Source organism: Lucilia cuprina, chromosome 2, assembly GCF_022045245.1.
Source record: "Lucilia cuprina isolate Lc7/37 chromosome 2, ASM2204524v1, whole genome shotgun sequence".
NCBI classification, from domain to species: Eukaryota; Metazoa; Arthropoda; class Insecta; order Diptera; family Calliphoridae; genus Lucilia; species Lucilia cuprina.
In genome coordinates, this window is record NC_060950.1 from 68,329,894 (window position 1) to 68,346,124 (window position 16,231).

The window sequence follows — 16,231 nt, forward strand, 5'->3', positions numbered from 1 at the left end:
AAAGAAAAGAAAGTTAAATCTTAAGATTATGTAATGAATTTATATGATAAGTTGGCTAAGTTTCAAAAAGATGATAAAATAATGGTTTGTTCAAGGTGAAAAGAAGTTTGTTTTTATTAAATTTTCTTTTTGTTTTAGCAAAGTTCATTAAGAGGGGGTTAAATAGTAATTTCGTAAAAGAAAATTTAAAAAAAAAAATTTATGAAAAACTTGTAAGCTTAAATAGAAACTTGCTAAAAATTAACAAAGGTTAACCAAAAGATCTACTAGTAAGTAACCCAGCAGTTCTTTTAGTTACCCTTCTTTACTTATAAAAAGTTTCTTAATCTTTCTTACTCAAGTTTACATTTGACACTGGCCCCTTTTCTGCATTTCAATTCGAATCGAATCGAAATTTTCTCCGTTTGGCAACTTTGGTATTCTGCATTTCGATTCGACTCTCTGCCACATAAACAACAACTTAGAACTGGGTCACACCGGAAATCGTTTGATTTTGGGTGTGAGAGAAAGAGATGATTGATATTTCTTTCTCTTTCTCTCACACACAAAAATCAAAAGTTTCCCGAAAAAAGTTTCTCAGTGTGAACCAGGTCGTTTGTTTTTGTGTATGAGAGAAAGAGTTGATTGATATTTCTTTCTCTTTCTCTCACACACAAAAATCAAAAGTTTCCCGAAAAAAGTTTCTCAGTGTGAACCAGGTCGTTTGTTTTTGTGTGTGAGAGAAAGAGTTGATTGATATTTCTTTCTCTTTCTCTCACACACAAGAATCAAAAGTTTCCCGAAAAAAGTTTCTCAGTGTGAACCATATCTTACAAAAACGTAGGTACGATCTAACGCAGAATACACACATTCGTAAAGCATTGAAACGAAATGGAATTGCTTCTTCTTTTTCTAACGTTTCAGTTTTTTGTTGGAATAACATTTTTTGATCGTTGCGTCGAATCGAAATGCAGAATAGGTTTGAATATTTTAGTTTTATGTTTTAACAAAGTCCAATTTTTTTTTTGTTTTTTAAATATTTTTGTTTTGTTTTTTTTTCTTTGTTTTATTTAAGCGTTAAAAATTCCAATTTGGAATTTAATAATTGTTAATATAAATAAATGTTTTGTTATTTTTATTATTTTATATAGTTTATAGAAATTTCCTTAACTTAACTTAAAATGTACTTTATACAGTAGTATTATTTTTTTGTTGAAATTATTTTCTAAATTTCTAAAACATAGTTTGCTGCATCTATATGTATTTATGTATAAAAAAAAAAGAATAAACAAATATTTAACATAAAAGTTAAAAAACTTGTATGTTAAAAAGAAATCAAGTACTTAAAAACTAAACTTAAAAGTTTAAACACAAGCTTAAATGAATTAATGGTTTTCAGTGTTTAAGAGAAAACTAAAAATTTTGAGTTAGTTTTTTTTTAACACAAAATCTCTTTCTCTAATGATTGGCTAGCAATAGGAGTTGTTTGTTTGTTTGCAGTATTATATACTAAAATACAACAATACCATACATTCATATTATTATAATAATTTGTTGTTTATATATCTATATATATGTATAATATAGTAAATACAAAGTAAATATGTATAAAATGATTTACACAATGAATATTTAAAGTTATAGTATTTAAAACTACTATATGCACATATTTTGAGATATTATTTTGAAGGATAAATGATGGTGGGGTGTGTATGTTTGGGGGGGAAATAGTATAAATAAAAAATAAACCAAAGATGTTAAAAGAAGTATAACAGAAAATGCTTCTTAAATGAAAGAGAATTTACAACAATTTAGTTTGTTTTGTTGTTGTGTTAGCTATTATGTTTGTGGTGGTGGAGGACGTCGTTCATATTCGGCATTTGGCGCATTAGAATTATTAATACCCGGCAGTGGTGCTGAATTACCACCACCACTACCACCTCCTCCTCGTCGATAGTTTTCGGGTGGATATTCTCTTGACCAATCACCATGATAACGTGGATCACCAGTATTTCCGCCTCTACCACCGCCACCACCACCATAACTGCCGTGTGGACCACCCATGCCGGGAGGTATTGCACCATTTGGCGGCATATAATACGGAGGCATATAATGATTTGGATAACCATGCTGAGGCGGGTGAGAGGGTGGATATCTGTAAATAGCATTAATTTTTTTTAATATTTGTCTACCATTTCCACGGAAATTCTTTTTCAACTTTAAAAATTTCTATTAAAATTTACATTAATTTTTTCACAAAAATGATCTCTATTTGTGTCTTTTAGTCTTAAAAAAAACATTTTTTCGCCCTAAATTTTCATTAAAATTTTTTTTGAGTCAAATTTCTAAAATTTGTTTTTTCGCCGCAAATTTTTAGGAAATTTTTTTTTTCGCCGTAAATTTTCACTAAAAAATTTTTTTGCTGTAAAATTTTTTAGAAAATTTTAATTTTCACTAAAAAATTTTTACGAAATTTTTTTCGCCGTAAAGTTTCACCAAAAAATTTTTTGCCGTAAAACTCTTTAGAAAATTTTAATTTTCACTAAAATTATTTTTTTTATCGAAAATTTTTACTAAGAATTTTTTTCGCCGTAAAATTTCAGAAAAAATACAAATCTTTGTCTAAATTATAAATTTTTTTCGCCTTAAATTTCTATTGACATGTTTTCGCCGCGTAATTTCATAAACATTAAACTTTTATTAAAAATGTTTTCAATCTTACTGAAAATATTTTTCGCCGCAAAAATATCAATATCTCTTAAAATTTTCTTGAAGAAATGTAAAATTTCACTAAAATTCGTGTTATTCGCCGTTAATTTAAAAGAATAAATGTTTCGCCGTAAATTATTTATTTTTTTGCTGTGGAATTTTACAAAAATTAGAAATTTTTACTAAAAATCATTTTCGCTGTAAAATTAAAATCATACTTTATTTCGTCTTTAATTTTATAACGAAATTAATAGTTTTCGCCTAAAAAGTTCTCAATTTTTTTCCTTAAAAATGTTCCCTATTCGTGTCTTTTAGCCTTAAGAAAACTTTTTCGCCCTAAATTTTAACTAAAAATGTGTTTGTGACAAATTTCTAAAATTGCTTTTTTTTCGTAAAATTTCATTAATTTATTTTTGTAGCAATTTTTCACTAAAACGTTTTTCGCTGTAAAATTCTTCAGAAAATTTTTATTTTCACTAAAAACTTTTTTCGCAGTAAAATTTTACAAAAAATTTGTCTAAATTAAAACTATTTTCGCCTTAAATTTCTATCGAAATGTTTTCGCCGCAAAAATTTTATAAATATTTAATTTTTATTAAAAATTTTTACTGAAAACCTTTTTCGCCGCAAAAATATCAATATCTCATTAAGAATATGTAAAATATCTATCTATCTCCTATAAAATATTCGCCCTAAATTTCCGCAAAAAGGATCTATCTGTCTTATTTTCATTACATTTTACTTTAACAAAATATTGTCTTTTAAACCTACCTTCTTTTATCGACTCGTCTATCCCTATCACGATCTCTATGGTCACGATGATAACCACCACCCGGTGTTCGATTGTTATAGCTGTCATAACGTTCACGTTTATAATCGGAATTACCATAACTATACAAAGAAAGAAAGAATAAAAAATTTAATAAAAATTTCAAATCGTATTCATCATTCTTTTAAACTTACCGATCACGATTATGACTCCAACGTTCGCCACTGCTACCCGAACCGCCCTCAACATAAGGTGATGATGTAGTACCGGGCGGCAGACGTGAATTACCAGGATGCATACGATTGTTTGGAGTTGACGGTGAGTTAATAGAATTGCGACGATCACTGCTATTACTGCCTCTGCTGGTATTTAAACCATCATGACTATTGCCACTACCATAATAATCATCACGATGACGTTGTTTGTCACGATTTCTAAATATAGAAAACATATAAATACTCTTTTAAGAAAAATGTTTAGAGGTTGAGTCTATTATAAAGAAAATTACCTTCCCGGACCACCATCCATATTCAGTCTTTTATATGACATTGATTTCATATCACTACCATGCTGCTGCATTGCACCAGCTGGATTATCGATATCATCACGTTTACGTTTCATTGGTGAATTATTATGACCCGGTGTCATACCCGCACCTGGACCCATAGATAGTTTATGTTTATTTATAGGAGGTTTATTATTGCCCTGATCAATTTTCATAAATCTTTCGGATTTCGGTTTATCGCGTTCTCTATCCTTTTCTTTGTCTTTGTCTTTATCTTTTTTCTTCTTTTTAACAGATTTATTTCTCTCTTCATTGCCATTTTGTGTTAGGAAGGAATCCTTGGATTTCTTAGCAGGTGATAAGGAGGCTTTAGAGTTCTTTTCCGGACTGGCAGTTTTATTAACACTAGATTCTTTAGAATCTTTCGATGCAACTTTGTACATTTTGAAAAGTTTTTTTGCGTCAAATTCTATATTGAGTAAAGTTAATTAATTAAAAGGTATTGTTAACATAGCAATGGTTTTGTGTATATTACCTGTAAATTTGGAGACAAAATACCAGAGATTTGAACGCCACTCTTTCTTTTCCGTTTCTTTGGTGTAGGCTTCTAAACAAACGTCTATTTGCCTGCCTATGGATATCAGACAATCTCTGGTGTGTTTAACTTGATCCTGAGTAGAGAGGCTAGAATCGGGACGATCTAAAGCTTTGAGCGCCTTCTTAACTGGTCTCATTTTTTCTTTGCATTCGTTGAATATATTGGGATCTAAATCACCCAATACCTCCAAAGCTCTGGGCTCATTGTTCGCCGTAAAATGCATGGGTTTATTTGTGGAATCTACACCTGATGATTTTTTAGATTTAGCCGAGGATTTTGCGGAGTGATCTTTATCTTTAGCTACTTTTTGTTTTTTCTTACTTGTGACATTCGTGCCATCCACATCATTAGAAGTGGCATCTTCAACTGACTCAGGTTTCGATTGACTCTCCTTTCTTTCTTTGCGTGTCTTTTTCTCAGTTGCTGTTGGGCACTCTCCGCCAGTTTGCATTGATTCTTCCGCCTCAGAAACATGTCGTGCCTTACGTTCGGGTGTGGCATTATGTGATGTTGTGGAGGCAGCTGCTTTAGGTTCTCTTGGCTTTCTAGGTTTACGTTGTTTGCGTTCTGCCCCTTTTTTAGTTTCTATATTCTTCTTGATAATTTTCAGCAGATATTCCGCTCTCGATTGCAAATGTTTCGCTTGTGGCTTACGATCGTCATTGTGCAGGATTTTTTCTGTTAACTTGAGGCTAGGATCCATTTTCATTTGTTCCCAAGAACCAATGCCATATTGATAGATACCACACAGCAGTTTAGAGTCCTCTTCGTCGCCCCATTCAACATCGAAATTGGCCGGTCGTGTTTTAATGCTTAGAGACCAATTAAGTCTTTCAGCTGCGGTGCCAGGTATAACACCATTTAAGGGCTTAAGTTCTTCTTCGCAGGACAAAAGAGTTTTAGCATTAAACGATACTCCACCTAATTTTACAGAAAATGTAGCTCTACTACGTTTTTGTTTACAAGCAGTTTCATCTCCTGCCGCGGAAGCCTCAGTTGCCTTCTTATTAGCGGCTGTATTACCAGCCAATTCGTCCTTATGTTCTTCCAAAAATTGTACACAACGGTCGTGTAGCATTTCGCCTATACGTTTGAGTTCAGCTAAAGGTTTCTCTTGCAACTCGGCATCACAAGCAATAGCTTCTAGGCGTTCCAGGGGAGCTGGGAATTTTTTGTAGGATTTGATGAAACGTCTAATTTCGGTATCAGTAAAACCAGTAATTTTTTCTTTCATTGCTGGTCTACCACGTTTGGATTTCGACTTGCCGTCGCCATCATTACTGGCATCAGATCCCATGTCATAATCGGAATCATTTGAATCATCGGCTTGACCCTTTTTACCACCTCTTCTACTGGGTGTATCGTTTTGGCTATTTGCTGCCGTTTTTCTGCGAGGTGGCAAATACAAATCTTCCATTTCCTTGGCTTTTTCTTCATTTTCCACAACTCTACGAAAATCTTCGGGAATAATGTCATCCCAATCTTTTGTATCTTCTTCTATGGCCTGATTTTCATTATCTTTCGTAGAGGTATCGGGCTCTTCCTCAAATGCAGCTATACTGGCCACTTTAAATGCAGACAGCAAATCATCACCTGGCATTTCGGGATCCTCGTTGCGTGTTTCAGCTCGTCTCAGTATCTCATCTATATCACATACTAATTCCTCATCATTTTCCTGCTCATCCTTAAACAATTCTTCAGCACCAAATTTCAATATAGCCGAGAGATCATCCTTATTGAAGGGAGTATTGTTGGAAGAACCTGAACTTCCTCTATCTAATACAGTGCGCCCTGTGGTATCCATACGTTGTATAACCAAATGATCTAAGACCATTTTCTGTTTAGCTCTCTCTACAATCTGTTCTTCTACTGAGCGCGCCGTTACCAAACGATAGATATTCACTTGATTTTTTTGACCTATACGATGCGCACGCGCTTGAGCCTGTAGATCGTTTTGAGGATTCCAATCTGAATCGAAAATGATAACAGTATCGGCGGTAGCCAAATTAATACCCAAACCACCAGCTCTCGTTGATAAAAGAAAACAAAAATCTTGAGAACCTTCAGCATTGAAATGATCTAAAGCTTGTCTACGTATTTCACCCTTAATGCTGCCATCCAAACGTTGGAATGAAAAATGACGCTTTTGTAAATAGTCCGCCAATATGTCTAACATGCGTACCATTTGAGAAAAGATCAATACCCTGTGGCCAGTTTCCTTAAGACGACACAGCAACTTATCCAAAAGCACAAGTTTACCAGAGCCTCTCAGTAGAGTTTGTAGAGCTTCATCCTGTTGCAAGCCCATTAGTTCAAATTCTGAAGGTCTTATAAGGGCGGCATGATTACAACATTTCTTTAATTCTATGACAATATTCAAAAAGGTTGAGGTAGAACCTTTTTTACCCTTACGCAAGGCATCAAAGTTCTTTGTGAGTATCCATTTATAATATTGTTTTTGCAACGCCGTCATTTCAACGCGCAATATTTGTTCAACTTTGGCTGGGAGAGATTTTTCGACATCTTTCTTAACACGTCTCAATATATAGGGCTCCAATTGTTGATGGAGTTTAGTGTAGCCTTTATCGGCGGCATTACCATGTTCAACTTCAAAATCCTCCCATGTTAGGAATTTTTCAGGCATTATAAAATGAAGAAGAGCCCAAAGTTCTTTGAGGGAATTTTGTAGTGGTGTACCCGTAATAAGTAATCTATGATTTGTTTCAAACTCTTTGAGCGATTTATACAGTAAAGAATCATCGTTTTTCAAACGATGAGCCTCATCGACAAGCAATGCTGCCCATTGCAATGTACCCAGAAATAATTTATCCTAAAAAAGAGAATTTATGTGTGTGTTCTTAACTAAATACATATATTTTTTAATTTTATATAATAAGTATATTAAGGTTTGAGTTAAGTCTTATCTAGTGCAATTTTAGTTTAGTTTAAATCCTTTTTTGAAATCATTTACAACTTTATTTTCCTTTCCTACATTAACAAAAACTATTAATAAGCTTGTTTAACTTACCTTTAAAACAATCTCATATGTTGTGAGAATGCAATTAAATTTCAGTCTTTTCGAACCATCAAATGTCCATTCATATTGACGTATCATTTCACGTGATTTAACATCACCTAAATATGTCACCACATTCATATCGGGAGCCCATAACTCAAACTCACGCTGCCAAGCTGTCATTGTTGAAAGTGGCACCACACACAGGAATGGACCGTATAGATGATGTACTTTAAATAGAGCATATAAAAAGCATATTGTTTGTATGGTTTTACCCAAACCCATTTCATCGGCTAGAATTACGGAATTTTCTCGACACCACGAATGTAAAAGCCAATTTAAACCATCCATTTGATAGTCGCGTAACGTTAAACCTTCCTGTAGAAAATCGGGTTGTACTTTTATTTTATAAAACTTTGGACGATATTTGAGAACTTTACAATGACGTGAGGGTGTACATTTGGAATTTTCACGTTCATTGAAATGATCAACACAGTGTTGCCATTTGCGTAACACTAAATTGGCATCTTCCCAAGTGGCTTCGGCATAGGGCAGTGATTGCCATTTGCACAGGTATTCACTGTCACCTTCAGGTTTTTCATTACGTGATATGATGCGATCAACACTATTGTATGACTTAATTAAATCATTTTGCAATTCCAATTGACACTCATAGTAGTCAATATCCTCGGGACCAGCATGACGTCTCCAGTATTCTTTTTCCTGTTCTTTTTTAATAAAATTATCCAATTTTTTCATGCCTTTGACTTTTTGTTCTTTAAGTGTTGTTTCGGATTCCCAGGTGTTGTGTATGTAAGACCAGCCCTTCCATTTGATTAGATATTGTACTTCGGTATTTTCATAATCATTTTCGTCAACACCTTCATTGGGATCACAGCCGCTTTCTTCGATAGCATAGATAGTAGTTTGATTGCCGGTGCAACCTTTTTTGCCCTGACGTCTTGCTAAAATGCGTTCAATGGTTTCACATTTTTCATCTTCCTCTGCTGCCAGAGCGGCAGCTTCTGCCTGGCTCTCGTCATATTCCACTTCTAGTAAATCTTCAGAATCAGTTTTATCATCTTCCGAAGCTTCCTTATAGCTTACCGCAGCCGCTGCCCGACGAGTTCCGAATCTAATGTTAATATTTTATTATAATTTTATAACAATTTTTATAAAAATTTCAAATAATTTTACATTTAAAATTATTCTTAATAAAATTTACCTTTTCTCATCATTACTATCATCAGAGGTGGTGGATTTTTTACTACGTTTTTGTTGTTTACTTTGTTTGGAGGCAGGTGGTTTGCGTCTTGGCGGCGTTGAATCTTCACTGTCGCCTTCACTATCATCACTACCCTCCGAATCCCAACTAAAAGATTTATTTGTAATTTTATTTTCTTTAATTAAGACACATTTCTAGTTTTGTATGATTTAAAAAAAAATGATTATTACTTTTGTTTTTTCTTCTTCTTTTTCACTGGTTTCTTGACTCTTTCGGCAGGTGCTGGTTTACGAGTTTGTCGGGCAGACGATCTTTTAGGTTGATAATCTTCTTCAGTATCTTCCTGTAAATGTTTAGTTTATTTTTAAGTTTAATTATTGCACTTTTAACTTAGTTTAGGTGTTTATGTTAAACCTACACTACTACTGCTACTACTCGATTCCGTGGCGGAATGAGCAGAAGAATTAGACGATTTTGAAGATCCGCCTGAATCAGATGCATCATCTTCCGAATCATCACTGTGATTTTTTATAGATTCAAACGTCGTCGCAGCAGGCGCCGCCGCCGTCGTCGTCGTCTCTTTAGTGTGATGTTTTTCTTCGTCACTATTGGAATCATCGTCATCATTTGAATCGTGGGAATCTTCATCATTGGTTGTATGTGAGGTATTATTATCTGTGGTGGCAGATGTTGCGGTTGTGTTATTGGTAGTATTGTGTTGCTGCTGTTCTTCTCCTCCTTCGTCTCTTCTTGCTTCACAATCACTGCCGTTCTCGCCACCGCCTTCAGCCGGGTGATGTTTTGTCTCATCATCATCTTCATCGTTTGATGAATTTGAATCTGAATTGCTACCACTGTCGCTGCCACTTTCATTATCATCAGAATAGCCATTTGTCTTTGTATCTTCTTCTTCTTGTTGTGCATCCATGGCTGATGGTGGAAGTCCAGCTTCTGTATTTTGTTTTGTTTGTGTATCATAATGATTTGTTTGTTCTCTTTCATGTTGTTTTTGTAAAAGACCATCTCTGGCATTTTCATCATTATTATCTTCATCATTATCTTCTTCTCGATCGGGTGGTTCAGGTGATGTGTGTCCGTCACTGGAATTTGAAGATGATGATGAACTGTCTGAATCGGAATCAGATTCTGAGGAACTACCGCTACCACTACCTGAACCATTACGTTCATCGCGGTTATCATCATTATCTTCCGATCCTATACTGTTAAAGGATTCATTGTGTTCCTAAAATAATGAAAAGAATAGTTTATGGATTTTTTTCAAAAGAGAAAGATTTTACAGGAATTATTCGACTAACTGACTTCGTTCCTATAACAATTGGATCTATGTTCCGTAACAATCCGTTTCCCAATCTACCGAAGACTGTTATTACAACATCAGTTGAAACTATAAGATATTTTGACACAGGAAGACTTTAATTTTAAAAATGAGTCGGTAAATAAGCTTCTATGTACTTTCACAACCAAAATCCTTTGTAAGGATTAACTCCTTAAGTCAGTGCTAGCATTCATTAAAGTTTCAGAAAACTAGAATGTAAAATAAGATTTGTGCAAATCCAGTGACCTTCGGTATGTTAGTACGGTAGACCGGAGATGGTGGGTTCGATTCCCACCTGAGTCACTGATTAAGGTAAGCACAACAGGCCCGATAGTGGTCTTTAAACTAACTATGTGCAAATTCATCTTTTCCGAATAATGGAAATAAATTCGAAAATAAACAACTATTCACTTTAAGTTGTAACGGAAAATACTGCATCTATTATCGTATCCAAAGTCCAAGGTCGGCAGCATCAGAAGCAATTGTTCAAAAATCGCTTAAAATTAATATTATTTTAGTAAAAAAACTTTCTAAGATTTTAAATTATTATAGTATTTGCGAATATAGTCGATGTTGATTGAAGGAAGTGATCTGTTAGCGATCGACTGGATTTAAAACAACTCAATTTCATAAAATAGTAAGAGTTTACATCACTTCTATTACTGAAAGGCATACCTAACTACTATTATCACTTTCCTACGACAATTGGATCTCCGCTGCGGAACTACCCAGAACTATCCAGTTACAGCCAACCTGTTACAACAACTATTTATCACAATTTAAAGTTTTAAAATCGAAGATCTTCTTATGTTTAATAAATCTTTTTTTTTATCTCAACATAAGAAATAAAAAGGATCATTCCTTGGAAAATTTTCAGAACATGTTCTAAAAACAACTAGTTCTAGAAGTAGTGCAAATATAATCACTTCAGATTCTTAAACAACAACATAGGAAATAATGATGTTGACAATACTTCTAAAACCACATGCTTCGGAACATTGTTATGGTTTAAGAAACTAGTTCTTTGATATTTATTACACATTGATACCACCACACCAGTTCCATGGAATGCGTGCTTAGTTCCGAAATTCACAGAATTTCAATTTTTATTTTCAAAATCCAAATCTTAAACAAGTATTCAAAATAAAAAATGTTTTTAGTCGCAATATTTGAAACACGTTTTTAGAAACAAAGACCATTTCTAAAATCCAGTATTAAACTCAAAATAGAAAAACAAGTCTAAAAATCCTTCATGTCTTTAAAACTCAGTTCATGACTTTTTGGAGCTGCTTACCGAGTATAGCAGCTTCAAAAATCATTCGAGTTAAACAAAAAAAACTCATAAAAAGTTATGTCCTACAATCAGCAAAAGAATCTTTAAAATTATGCAAAAAATACACAAGAAAGTAATTAAATCGAGTCATATGAAGTGATTCTTTAAGGTATAACAAAACATAGATTTGGTTTTACACTTTTCTCTGAGAAACGAAGCGTTTCACTAAAACTCAAGTATAATTTATAAGATCCTTTACAATTTTGGTGATCATTCGTAGTTATTAAAAAAGAATAAAGATCCAAGCTTAGCTTTTTAAAATGTCATTAAAATGATGAAACCATTAACTTAAAAACAATTTTGTATCAAAAGGATTTATATAAATTATGAAATTCATATGTAAAACACACAATCCTTAAAAAAAATCAAAGGATTTTTTATAAAAAACTTCTAAAATTTGATAAATTCATAATTTTATAAAAATTTAAGATAATTTAAAGCATTAAGGGAAGAGTTGTATTGAAAAGGAAAATATTTCACAACTACAAATATAAAGGAATAATAATAACAAATTCATTAATCCTGTCCAGATTTGGACGGACATTTAAGATTTTTTAAATAAAAGTTGTTAACAATTTGTGTCTAAAAAAGTAAATATATTTTAAAACACTTATATTATGATTAAAAACTAAACTCCAAACAAAGGCTTTAATTTAGTAAACATACTTAATAGCCAAAATGGAATATCCTTTCCAGAAATTCCAGGATTTTAGAAAAATCAACAAGCTTGGACAAATGTTTAAAATATAGGTATATAGAATAAGTTTCAAAATCCATAAATAATTAAGAAAGTCTTTTAAAAATCTCACTTTGGCAACAAACAACTTCTAAGTCAGCACTTATCCTGTCCAGCTCTTAAGACAAACACATTTTAGGGATTAGTTGATTGAAACTTTCCAAATTTAAACTTAAATTTAAAAGTTTTACTTACAACCAGCCTATAGAAAACGAGTTCCTTGTTAAAAACTTCACTAGACTTAATAATAACTAGACAAATACACAAAATCCTCTCCAGAAATTCAAGAATTCTTTAATATATTTTATAAAATAATGCTATAAAACCATTTCTAACTTGTTAATTGTGTTAAAACCTTAACAGATCCTAACATTAAATCATTGAATGATAAAATACCAGCTCAACAGGACGTTAAGCCGGTTAATTTTTAAAATAAGGAAACATCTTAGTTCTGGCGAGGATTTAATGTATTCTTAGGCTTTAAAACATGGAAAAATCTTGAGTTATTAACAAAAATTAATAAAAACCCAAAATATCTTTAAAAACTCTAGGAATAATGCCCAAAATTCTATATTCAGACTTAAATAGCCCATAAAATGTGTATAAAACTGCTAAAATCTCGAGAAAATCCAATTGTGACCATATTTGAAAAATTTTCCATACTAAAATTGATTACGTAATCAATGAAAAAATTTGAAATTTTAATGAATTTAACGAAAAGGATATAGTTTTTGGCAACTTTTTACATAGAATTCACCGTAAATAAACCAAAATATTGAAATTTAAGTTAAAATTACTAAAATGGGTCCCTCAGGGATTTTCAAAATTTTCACGTTTCTGGAAAGCTAGATTCCTCTAGAAATGTAATCTATCGAGAAAATTGTGAAACAATAAGGATAAAGTTAAAAATTTAGCAATTTTTTGGCAACACCTCTTAGGCTATATAGAAATATAAACATTTTAGCCAGAGGAGTCTCAAATGAGACTCCTACATTTGCCGTTGATTTGCAGCCACACCCATTGTCCGGAACACAATATTTATAATAAATTTTATAAAATAAGTTATTGTAAACAGGAAAATATTGAAATTAGCTAAATATTTACACTTTTAAGCGCCAAAATTACAAAAATTCAACACAATTTCATATTTTTCATTTAACACTCACCTGGCTCATGATATTTTTTACTGATTATACAAGTTTTTCTTATTGCAGACATTAATTATTCACTTTCTTTTATAAAATATTTCAATATTTTTCAATATTTATGCACTTAAATTCAATTTGAAAAGTTTTGAAAAAAATTTTTTTCACCAACTCAGCACACAAAAAAATTTTTCACGTCGTCTTCACAAGTCATTTGTCGAAAATCGCCATTTTGTTTTTTCGTAATAAGAGTACCATGCAGAGCCCTGTGCCGACAAATATTAACGCCGGAGGCGGCTGACACTAAAAATATCGGCGGCAGCTTAAAATCGACTGTAAGCCGGCTAAGTTCTCATATACGCTTAATTTTAAATTTTCAAAAATTTTAAATAAAAACGGTATCTGTTCTACGCTTGTTACAAACACAAAATGTATGTAAAATGACAGAAGATCAAATAAAGAATTTGCTAAAATTGGCGCGAAAACATGCGACTGCGAAGGAAAAATTGCGGAATTTTTCCTTCAAACAGATTTTGTTTGATGTCCCATTTAAAATACATTTGTTTGACGACCTAGGAAACTCTGGTTTGTCAAACAGCAATGTATTTTTCGTATCTCGTGTTTGCTACAAACACAAAGTGTTTGAAGTAAAAAAAAAGCAGCGACTCTTCGAATTATTCACAAGTCATTTGTCGAAAATCGCCATTTTGTTTTTTCGTAATAATAAGAGTACCATGCTGTCTAGTGCTGCCAGATTTGCTTTTTTGAGGGTCACCAGCGTACCGCATTAAGGTTTTTCGAACATCACATACTTATATGGTAATCTTGACTATTTCTCATTTCTTTCTTTTTTTTTTTTTTGCACACTGAGCTTAATTATAGTTTGGTTTTTTCCAGCACTTTTGTTTGTTTATAACATTTTCACTTTTGTTTTATTTTAAATTCGTTTTAAGCTGCTTTTATTTTTTTACATTTGTTTAATTTTATATTTTTTTTAGGTTTTTATAAACGTTTTTTGCGATTTTGTTTTAGCTTGATTTTCACTTTACTTATGCACGAATGTACGAATGTAATTATGAATGTCATATCAAGATGCCATACTTTTTAATTTTGATAGTGACAGTTTTAACATTGCCGTATTATTAAAGCGTCTTTCGAAATTATATACTGTTTTTAATAGTTTTTATTAATCATAAAATTTTTATAATTGAAATAATGATAAAATAATAAAAATATTATTTTAAGTTTTGTTAAATGTATAACACAGTATTTCTTATTAAAAAATTAGGTTAAAACCGTTTAATTTATTAGCTATGGCAATGCCGTTTAACTGACAATAGAAAATAAATAATTCCCACTATTATTACCACTGACAAAAACAACAACATTATTTTCTTTATTTATAAACAAAACCTTTCAGCTGTTGTCAATTATCTTATCAATGCTCATTTTAAAAAACCGAAAAAGTTTGAAAACTTTAGCAGTTTATGAAAATTTAAAAGGATTTTATTTAAAATTAACAACAGATTAATAAAAATTTTAATATTTATAACTAGTGAAAGCAAAAATAATTACTGACATCAATAAAAAAAAACTTAAAAATATAACTTTTTTTAACCAAAAGAAAAATTATATAAACTTTTAAAATGTTTGCGCTGTTAAAAATTATTCAACCTTTAAGGATTATAAGAGAAATGCACATCAAACGAGTGGATTTATACCGGGTAAACTTTAACTTCCACAAAAAGTAAGAAAATTTCTAAAACCTATTACATTTTTAGAAATGCTGTCAAATATTGGGTGTGGAGGAGTCTGCTGATCAAAATACCATACGTAAAGCTTATATAGAATTGGTAAAGAAAGTACACCCCGATTCTGGTTTACCGGAAGCTTGTGCCGAACGTTTCCAAGAAGTGGATGAGGCTTTTAAATTGCTACAAGAGAAATTTGCCAAAAATCGTCGTGGTATTTATGAAGATGAAGAAGAAGAGGTACCGGATATCCGTCACACTGCGCCCCAGCATAGGCAATATTTAAGTTTTGATGGTGTGGGCGTGGGTAATCCCTTTCAGCGACAAAAACAATACCAACAAATTAAGGCCATGAAGGCCCAGGAAAGGGTGTTAAAGCATCGCATCGATAAGTCCCAGGCGGGAGAAAAAACCGTTATGAAAAAGGGCACATTTTTCAAAAATCATGCTATTAAAACCAAATATGGCTTTGATCGTTTGGTAGAGGATTACATACAAGAAGCCATGTCCAAGGGAGATTTTAATAATCTAAGTGGAGCAGGCAAACCTTTAACATTGGCTCAACAGCAAAATCCCTATTTAGATTTTACCACTCACAAATTAAATAAGATATTAATAGATAATGGTTTTACACCCGAATGGATTACTTTGCAACGTGATATACGTGAAGCATTACAACAGCTAAAGAAAACTTTAGCCGCTGAACGCAGCTACTTTGGTGAACATCCTTTGAGTGATGCGGAAACACAAAAATGGCAAAATCTACTAAGAAAATATGAATACGAAGTGCAGCAAATTAATAAAAATATCGATAAGTACAATTTGATAGTGCCCATATTGGAAAATCAATTTTTCCGTGTTAATTTACAAACCATAGGCGAAAAGATCTTAAAAGATCCCGATATAGCTAGAAATCAAAAAAGACCTGAAATGTCATTGGAAAAAGCGAGCTCCTCAACACAACAGGGTAAAAGTGATTTGTTATCATTGCTGGGCTCCTGGTTTTAATAATTGTTGATGAATTTTTAGTTTTATTACTCACTTGTGATATGTTTTTGTTTTTATTTAGAGAAATAAATATTTTTGGTTAGTTTTATTAACTTGCATATGGTCTGTTTAAACTTAAATT

The 16,231-nt window shown here is 32.2% G+C and overlaps 2 protein-coding genes across 2 annotated transcripts; one reads left to right on the top strand and one right to left on the bottom strand.

Annotated features, from left to right (window-relative positions):
* Positions 1-1,653: 1,653 nt before the first annotated feature.
* On the bottom strand, positions 1,654-14,330 carry LOC111687290 (chromodomain-helicase-DNA-binding protein 1). Its single transcript, XM_023449721.2, has 10 exons — positions 13,373-14,330; positions 9,220-10,044; positions 9,032-9,144; positions 8,802-8,948; positions 7,589-8,711; positions 4,498-7,390; positions 3,966-4,431; positions 3,652-3,891; positions 3,460-3,579; positions 1,654-2,134 (listed from the first exon to the last, which is right to left on the bottom strand). The coding sequence occupies exons 1-10, from the start codon at positions 13,379-13,381 to the stop codon at positions 1,819-1,821; spliced, it is 6,252 nt and encodes a 2,083-aa protein (XP_023305489.2). The 5' UTR covers positions 13,382-14,330; the 3' UTR covers positions 1,654-1,818.
* Positions 14,331-14,893: 563 nt separating this feature from the next.
* LOC111687292 (dnaJ homolog subfamily C member 28) lies at positions 14,894-16,208 on the top strand. Its single transcript, XM_023449723.2, has 2 exons — positions 14,894-15,075; positions 15,133-16,208. Exons 1-2 carry the CDS (start codon positions 14,998-15,000, stop codon positions 16,108-16,110), a joined length of 1,056 nt encoding a protein of 351 aa, XP_023305491.2. The 5' UTR covers positions 14,894-14,997; the 3' UTR covers positions 16,111-16,208.
* Positions 16,209-16,231: the final 23 nt, after the last annotated feature.

Coding starts and splice junctions, on each gene's coding strand:
- LOC111687290 (XM_023449721.2), bottom strand. Junction 9,145..9,219: donor CGAGTAGTAGCAGTAGTAGT/GTAGGTTTAACA, acceptor AAACATTTACAG/GAAGATACTGAAGAAGATTA. Junction 3,580..3,651: donor TGGAGTCATAATCGTGATCG/GTAAGTTTAAAA, acceptor TTCTTTGTATAG/TTATGGTAATTCCGATTATA.
- LOC111687292 (XM_023449723.2), top strand. CDS start 14,998: ATGTTTGCGCTGTTAAAAATTATTCAACCTTTAAGGATTATAAGAGAA. Junction 15,076..15,132: donor AACGAGTGGATTTATACCGG/GTAAACTTTAAC, acceptor TTACATTTTTAG/AAATGCTGTCAAATATTGGG.